The sequence below is a fragment of the Cherax quadricarinatus genome, chromosome 32, assembly GCF_038502225.1.
Source record: "Cherax quadricarinatus isolate ZL_2023a chromosome 32, ASM3850222v1, whole genome shotgun sequence".
Classification (NCBI taxonomy): domain Eukaryota; kingdom Metazoa; phylum Arthropoda; class Malacostraca; order Decapoda; family Parastacidae; genus Cherax; species Cherax quadricarinatus.
The window spans coordinates 27,593,845-27,603,225 of record NC_091323.1 but is presented as its reverse complement, the minus strand read 5'-3'; the positions used below and the strand labels follow the sequence as shown (position 1 = coordinate 27,603,225).

Genomic DNA, 9,381 nt, shown 5'->3' with positions numbered 1-9,381 from the left:
GTCATAGAGTCTCAAAACTCCAGCCCGTCGCGTTAGCCACTAGACCAGCTAGAAAAATGACAGGATGGATAATGAGAACCTTCAAAACTAAGGATGCCAAGCCCATGATGACTCTCTTCAGGTTGCTTGTTCTGTCTAGGCTGGAATATTGCTGCACACTAACAGCACCTTTCAAGGCAGGTGAAATTGCTGACCTAGAAAATGTACAGAGAACCTTCACAGCATGCGTAACTGAGATAAAACACCTCTATTACTGGGAGCGCTTGAAGTTCCTGAACCTGTACTCCCTGGAACGCAGGCGGGAGAGATACCTGGAGTTTACCTGGAGAGAGTTTCGGGGGTCAACGCCCCCGCGGCCCGGTCTGTGACCAGGCCTCCTGGTGGATCAGCGCCTGATCAACCAGGCTGTTGCTGCTGGCTGCACGCAAACCAACGTACGAGCCACAGCCCGGCTGATCAGGAACTGACTTTAGGTGCTTGTCCAGTGCCAGCTTGAAGACTGCCAGGGGTCTGTTGGTAATCCCCCTTATGTGTGCTGGGAGGCAGTTGAACAGTCTCGGGCCCCTGACACTTATTGTATGGTCTCTTAACGTGCTAGTGACACCCCTGCTTTTCATTGGGGGGATGGTGCATCGTCTGCCAAGTCTTTTGCTTTCGTAGTGAGTGATTTTCGTGTGCAAGTTCGGCACTAGTCCCTCTAGGATACATGATTATATACACCTGGAAAATCCTAGAGGGACTAGTACCAAACTTGCACACGAAAATCACTCACAACGAAAGCAAAAGACTCGGCAGACGATGCAACATCCCCCTATAAGGGGTGTCACTAGCACGTTAAGAGACAACACAATAAGTGTCAGGGGCCCAAGACTGTTCAACTGCCTCCCAGCATACATAAGGGGGATTACCAATAGACCCCTGGCTGTCTTCAAGCAGGCACTGGACAAGCACCCAAAGTCGGTACCTGACCAGCCGGGATGTGGTTCGTACGTTGGATTGCGTGCAGTCAGCAGTAACAGCCTGGTTGATCAGGCCCTGATCCACCATGAGGCCTGGTCACAGACCGGACCGCGGGGGCGTTGACCCCCGGAACTCTCTCCAGGTAAACTCCAGGAGTGTTCACCAGTGCTGGCGAAAGTTTGGAGGGCTTCTTTGCAAGGGTTTGAATGGGTTTGCTTACTATAAAAGGAGATACGATAGGAATAAAGTAAACCGAGTTATTTACATGAACATTAAAGAGAGGAACAGCTTGTAATAATAGGTACACCAATGTTAACCATATAAGAAACCACTCTCCTCCCTTTCTGTAGCTTCATTCATTAGGTACATTTTAGCTTTCTTTCTAAACTGGCTCAATATAGGACAGGCTTTGACATGAGAGGCAATCCTTTCCACTCCTTTATTGCTGCAAAATGGAAGGTGTTTGAAGCCTGACCACCTACTGTGGGTACTACAATATGATATTGTCTTTAGTAATAAGGTGGTTGTTAATGTGTAGCTACAATATGATTGTCACTGAAAACATAGTTGTTAATGAGTGATGATATGATTGTTACTCTAATGATGATGTGGTCGTTACTGTAGTAATAATATGGTGACAACTGTAGTGGTGTGATGGTTATTGTAATGATGATATGGTAATTATTTTAGTGATGTGACAATTATAGTGAAGATGTGCTGACCTAGTAAACAAGTTTATTTAGGTAAGTAAGTTTATTCAGGTATATACAAATACAGTTACATAGATTATAATACATAGCAGTATATATGTAGAGAACCTAGGATAACCCAAAAAAGTCAGAGTGACTTATTTCCATTGGTACACAATTACAATTATCATACAGAGAGACTATTGTAGTAAAGTGATGATGATTGTGGTGATGTGGCGATTATTCTGATGGTGACTATTGTAGTGATGATGTGGTGACTATTCTGGTTATGGTGCAGTGACTATTATAGTACTATGATGACGAGTGGGGGAAGAAATTGTAATATAATCTGCATTACTAACATTGGTCGCTGGATGTGTTTGATGCTGAGCTGAGGTCGAACTACTGCGTATGCGTCCAGCATATTGTTGCGTTTTGTTCAACATTACTACCTCATGTGATAATAAGTGCTGTAAAAAAATATGCGAAAAAGATAATTGAACTTATAAAGTGCAGTACGATGCAGATGAGCAAAGTATCAAGTCATATAGAGTAATCTTTTTCATATAAAACCTCAGTATATCATGGCTGCATACAAAGCCAGGTAAACAAAGCTCATTGTTTTTGCCCACACTTTTGTTATTTATATTTTTTTTGCCCGGTATTGAATGTCATTCATTTTTGCAGGTTGCAGGAGTTTGACACGGTGTTGAGTCAAGGTGTGATAGACATAAAGAAAGTGCGCAAGCTGTGTTTTAGTGGTAAGTAGATGCAAGATGGAGCAACTGGTACTGCCAGTGGGCGTATGTTAATCCTTATCATATTAGCTATCTATTTATTTATTTTATGTCTTTGCAAACAGTACATTGAGATTATGTATTTACAATAGTGGGTTGCAATGCAAAGAGAGCCTTTATTATGCCTTGGCATTTTGGGCCAACTTAACATTATTGGCTTACAGTCTACTTAACACTAAGGAGTATATCATAGTTGTACAGTAGGATAGTAATTATTTCATAGTTGTACAGTAGAATATTAATTATAAATGAATCAAAATTTGTATAATACAAAGATATATTTATATTTATATTTTTAAAATAAGAGAAATGGTGCACTTTAGCCTTGTAAGTCTCATTAAAGTTTGAGGACATCATTAATATATTTCAGAAGCAATAAGACCAAATGAATCCAAATGAAAATAAGTCACTTCACATGGGTTATTCTAGGTAATTTACACGTGTGTTAATATGTTTGATAATTTTAATTGCCCATATTTCAGTAACTGTGCTTGGGTGTACCTTTACTTAAATAAATTTCCTTTCAGCCTTCAGCTTTAATATTGGACGAGTATTAAGTAACATTGTTTAACAAAGAAGATGCCTTGTTATCATTGGGAAGTTCTTGATCCAAGGAATTGAACCTGACCTTCCCACCCTTGGCTAGACTCTGATTACCTTCCATTCTCCAGGCATTGTATGCCACATTCCTGCTTAGTAACCCTTTCCCCTCCCTCCCCTTCCTCATTAATATAATGTAATCCATTATTTTTTCTTACTTGCATTTAAGTATCAGTATAAATTAGCAGCTTAAAGATAGATGTGTAATTATTTTTGTGGAACTTTATTTTGTTTGTTTTTTCTCAAACTCTTATTATTAGCATTACATTTTCATTAACCCTTAAACGGTCCAAACAGATCGACATTCAAATTTGTATTGCTACAAAAGTAGATCTACTTTTTTTTACATATTTTCAAATATAACAAAAAAAATGTAGATAAGTTTTTTTTACGCATTTTCAAATGTAAAACAAAAAAGAAGATCTACGTTTTTTTACATACTTTCAGATGTTGAAAAAACGTATATATATACGTTTGAACCATTTAAGGGTTAAGGTCTTAATATTTAAGCATATACATACAATGGAACCTCATTTTTCGGCTGTAGTCCGGTCCAGAAGGTCAGCCTTAATTCAAAACGACCTAAATTCAAAACACTATTTTCTACAAGAATTAATGTAAATACAATTAATCCATTCCAGACACCCATAAATATTCATTTACAAAAAATACATTTTTTAAAGATTAACTATAGTTACCATACACAAAACAATGAGAACTAAATAAAATACATTAAGAACATTTAAATCACTATTACATACCTTTATTGAAGACTCTTGTTGGCTTTTGGAAGATGGAGGAGGAGAGAGGGAGGGCAAATTATTATTTGGGAGGGGAATCCCCCTCTATAAGGACTTCAGGTAACAAGTCCCTCTCTGGGGTTACTTCCCTTTTTTGTCTTTTAATCCCTAAACAGTCCAAGCAGATCTACGTTCACATGTGTAGTGCTGCAAAAGTAGATCTAAGTTTTTTTACATATTTTCAAATATAACAAAAAAAAAAAAAGTAGATCAAAGTTTTTTTACACATTGCAACCTATTCTACATTCCACACATGTCCCTAATCACTGAAGAAGGCACCTCCTCCACCCCCTCTTCCTCCTCCTCCTCCTCCTCTGAAGCAAGTTCCTCAACTGTGGTCTGATGCTTAATAAACAAGCACCAAACATTGTGAAATGTTTGAATGAACATGCAGGGTATTATTCACTTAAAGATAAACAAGCAAACAGACTGACTCATGACATTTGCATGGGGAGGCACACAGGCAGGCAGACAGGTCTAGTACTTGGGACAAAACACTGGGCACAGTGCGAAACTTTGGACAAAATTTAGCCTAAAAAACGGTTCTAAACTCAAAACATACTATACTCAGGGTGGACGAAACTCGGGAGTTCCACTGTACAGTGGACCCCCGCATAACGATTACCTCCGAATGTGACCAATTATGTAAGTGTATTTATGTAAGTGCGTTTGTACGTGTATGTTTGGGGGTCTGAAATGGACTAATCTACTTCACAATATTTCTTATGGGAACAAATTCGGTCAGTACTGGCACCTGAACATACTTCTGGAGTGAAAAAATATCGTTAACCGGGGGTCCACTGTATATATACAGTGGACTCCCGAGTTTCGTGAGCCTCATGCTTCATGAATTTTGACTCTTGGCAACTTTTTTCATCAAAATTAAGCCTTGTGGTTCGTGATTTGCCTTGTGATTCGTCCGTCATACGAAACGTGTCCGTGTGGCCAGGAGTGGTTGGGCATACACAAGGCTCCAACACAACATTCAGGAGTCAGTGTGGCATTGTCTGTGGCCAAGTGACCACTGGGTACTTCCCCACACAAACCAGCCAGGGTACTTCCCCACACAAACCAGCCAGGCTACTTCCCCACACACACAATTTGACCTGCCTAGTATGGGCTAACAGGTCTGCTGCAGTGTTCCTGCTTTCTTATGTTCCATACACCAACAAGAGTCTTACTGCTTGGATAGCATTTATTCTGTTACTGGGTTGGATTTGTGAAGGACCTGCCTAGTATGGGCCAACAGGCCAACTGCAGTGTTCATCCTTTCTTATGTTCTTCTTAAAGGTAAGTGTGATGTTGTTATTGTTTTATACTTGATTTCTCATTTTTTCAGTATGTAAATCTATATATTTAATCTACAAAAAAAAAAAAAAAATTTTGTTAATATACTTTTGGGTGTCTGGAATGGATTAATTGGATGTACTACATTATTTCTCATGAGGAAAATGGTTTCGAGTTTCATGAATTTCGACTTTCGGCAGACTCTCTGGAATGGATTAATCATGAAACTTGGGGGTCCACTGTGTGTGTGTGTGTGTATACTCACCTAGTTGAGGTTGCAGGGGTTGAGTCCAAGCTCCTGGCCCCACCTCTTCACTGGTCACTACTAGGTCACTCTCCCTGAACCGTGAGCTTTATCATACCTCTGCTTGAAGCTATGTATGGATCCTGCCTCCACTACATCGCTTCCCAAACTATTCCACTTCCTGACTACTTTGTGGCTGAAGAAGTACTTCCTAACATCCCTGTGATTCATCTGTGTCCCCTTGTTGCTGTGTCCCATCTCTGGAACATCCTATCTTTGTCCACCTTGTCAATTCCTCTCAGTATTTTGTATGTTGTTATCATGTCCCCCTATCTCTACTGTCCTCCAGTGTCGTCAGGTTGATTTCCCTTAACCTCTCCTCGTAGGACATACCTCTTAGCTCTGGGACTAGTCTTGTTGCAAACCTTTGCACTTTCTCTAGTTTCTTCATGTGCTTGGCTAGGTGTGGGTTCCAAACTGGTGCCTCATACTCCAATATGGGCCTAGCATAGATGGTGTACAGGGTCCTGAACGATTCCATATTAAGATGTCGGAATGCTGTTCTGTGGGATCTCGCTGGTCACAGGTGTTCACTCTGACACCTCGCCACGTACCATGACTCGCTGCTGTTTTCCTGACAAGTATTCCCTGATCCATTGTAGTGCCTTCCCTGTTATCCCTGCTTGGTCCTCCAGTTTTTGCACTAATCGTGTGTGTGTGTGTGTGTGTGTGTGTGTCTGTGCGGACGTGCTGAGCAGTAGCTCCTGATTGAGTTGGCTTTTGCGCAGTGTTGACGTGTACTTAGCTCTGTGAAGACCTGTTTGCGCGCTCTCTACGAATTGAAGCAAGATGCCCTCCATCGAGCAACTTTACCAACAGCTTAAGGAAGAATTGAGGATAGCGAAGTTGGAGATTCGGCGACTGACCGAGGAAAACAAGAAGATTCGTAGTAGTCCTCCTGTTTTGAGTCCTCAGGTCAAGAAGGGAAACTGGTCAGTGGCTAGACAGCAGGGAACGAAGTTGACAATCAAGAAGACGAATGGAAAGATAGAAACGATGAAGAAGAAAGAGACTGCTGTGGAAACTGTTGTGGAAACATCTAATACATTCTCAGTGCTACCCGACGAATGTGAGTCAACTACTGGGAACATCACGACGAACGACACCAAGGAAGATAAGAATATTGTTGTTGTTGGGGATAGCCAAGTTAGGTATATGGATAGGGCGTTCTGCTTGAAGGACAGGAGTAGGAGACAGAGAGTTTGCTTTCCTGGGGCTGGGATGGAGGATATTGTTAGCCGTCTGGATGACATCATGAGAGGTAATGGGAGCAATCCTATTATCTGTCTCAGTGCTGGAGGCAACGACGTTGGCAGACGTAGGAGTGAAGACCTGATTAGCAGGTATAGGTCAGCAATAGAAATAATTAGGAGTAAGGGTGGGAACCCTGTCATATGTGGTATTTTGCCAAGGAGAGGAGTTGGAAATGAATGGTTGTCCAGGGCAATTGGTGTCAATTGCTGGCTGGACAAATACTGTAAGAAAAATGCGGTAACATTCATTGACAACTGGGACCTCTTCCATGGCAGAAATGACATGTATGCCAGGGATAGGGTTCACTTATCTAGGTCTGGGGTGGTAGCACTGGCAACTGCAGTGGAGGGAGCAGTTAGGACTTTAAACTAGGAATAGTTAGTGGTATGGGTTTTGGCAGGAAAACAGTGAAGTCCCAGTGTAGTAATATTACGAGTTCTAGGGGAACTAGTAATAAGCAGAACGAGGTAGATATTGAAAAGCCAGGAACTTTGGGTGATAAGGACAGTAATAGGTTTAGTAGAAAAACAGAAATGAGCAGGAGGGGTAAAGAGAAAGGAGTCTTTCAATGTTTATTATGCTAATTGCCGTAGTGCTAGGAATAAGATGGACGAGTTGAGATTAGTTGCTAGTGCAGGTAACATTGATGTATTTGCCTTAACTGAGACGTGGTTTAATTCAAAAAGTCAGGACATGCCTGCGGAATGTCATATTCAGGGTTTTAAATTGTTCCAAGTAGATAGAAGTATCGGGAAGGGGGGTGGGGTGGCATTGTATGTCCGAGATTGCTTGAACTGTTGCATAAAAACGGGTATTAAGTCTGAAGTAACACATACAGAGTCTGTTTGGATAGAATTTTTAGAGGGGCATGAAAAACTGATTTTAGGAGTGATATACCGTCCCCCAAACTTAGATAGGGACCAAGGGAGACAACTATGGGAGGAAATTGTTAAGGCCACAAGGCACGATAATGTAGTAATTTTAGGAAACTTTAACTTTAGTCATATTGATTGGAATTTCTTGACTGGGAATTTAGAATCATACGACTTCTTAGATGTAGTTCAGGATTGTTTTTTGAAGCAGTTTGTGACAGAACCTACAAGGGGAAATAACCTGCTTGACTTAGTTATGGCAAACAATGAATCCCTTGTTAATAATTTAGAAATTTCAGAGGAACTGGGTGCTAGCGACCACAAATCAATTACATTTAGCATTGAATGGAAGTACGATAGTAGCGATAACTCAGTAACAGTCCCAGATTTTCGCTTAGCAGATTACGATGGGCTTAGAGAACACTTATCTGTTGACTGGGGTAACGAAGTGAGATATCAATATGACAGTTTTCTGAACACTATACATGCTGCTCAAAGAACGTTTATCCCATATAAAGAAATTAGATCAAATAGAAATGACCCAAAATGGATGAATAATAGGCTCAAATATCTACTAGGGCATAAGAAAGGAATTTATAGGCGTATCAAAAGAAGTGAGGGTCATCTTATGAATCAGTATATTGACATTAAGAGGGACATTAAAAAGGGGATAAGAAAAGCTAAAAGGGACTATGAAATTAAAGTTGCTAGGGATTCTAAAACTAACCCAAAAAGTTTTTTCCAGGTCTATAGAACAAAAGTTAGAGATAAGATAGGTCCCCTTAAAAATAACTATGGGCACCTTACTGACAAAGAGAATGAAGTGTGCTCGATTTTTAATAATTATTTTCTCTCAGTTTTTACACAGGAAGACACTAACAATATTCCAGTAATTAATTTTTATAGTGGGCTAGAAGAAGATAAATTATGTAACATCACAGTCACTAGTGAAATGGTTGTGAAGCAGATAGACAGACTGAAGCAAAATAAGTCGCCGGGTCCTTATGAGGTTTTTTCAAGGGTTCTTAACGAATGCAAAATGGAACTCTGTGAACCATTAACTAATATTTTTAATTTATCTCTTCAAACAGGTGTAGTGTCTGATATGTGGAAGATGGCTAATGTAATTCCTATTTTTAAAACAGGGAACAAGTCGTTACTGTCAAATTACCGCCCAATAAGCCTGACGTCAATTGTAGGCAAATTACTAGAGTCAATTATAGCTGAGATTATAAGAAGCCATCTCGATAAGCATAGCTTGATTAATGATACTCAGCATGGATTCACAAGAGGCCGGTCTTGTCTAACTAATTTATTAACTTTCTTCAGTAAAGCTTTTGAGGCTGTTGACCATGATAAAGAATTTGATATTATTTACTTTGATTATAGTAAGGCTTTTGATAGAGTTCCGCACCATAGACTGTTAAAGAAAGTGGCAGCTCATGGCATTGGGGGAAAAGTGCTCTCGTGGATCGAGTCATGGCTCACTGACAGGAAGCAGAGTGTGTCCATAAATGGGGTTAAATCCGAGTGGGGATCTGTAACAAGTGGCGTTCCACAGGGATCAGTCTTGGGCCCGTTGTTGTTTATAATATATATCAATGATCTTGATGAGGGAATTACTAGTGATATGAGCAAATTCGCCGATGACACAAAGATAGGTAGGATAATTGATTCAAACGTAGATGTTATGGAACTTCAGGAGGATTTAAACAAACTCGATTCTTGGTCAGAAAAGTGGCAGATGCAGTTCAATGTAGATAAATGCAAGGTTCTGAAGCTTGGGAGTGCCCATAACCCTAGTACTTATAAGTTAAA

At 40.3% G+C, this 9,381-nt stretch overlaps 1 protein-coding gene across 1 annotated transcript in view; it reads left to right on the top strand.

Moving 5' to 3' along the window:
- The first annotated feature begins 1,881 nt into the window (after positions 1–1,881).
- Positions 1,882–9,381, top strand: part of LOC128690273 (TBC1 domain family member 13) — a 72,576-nt gene continuing 65,076 nt past the window's right edge. Inside the window, exons 1-2 of the mRNA XM_053778877.2 lie at positions 1,882–2,253; positions 2,337–2,410. Of these exons, the coding sequence (XP_053634852.1) occupies positions 2,234–2,253; positions 2,337–2,410 (94 nt within the window). The 5' untranslated portion in view covers positions 1,882–2,233. The remainder of the gene's footprint in view (positions 2,254–2,336; positions 2,411–9,381) is intronic.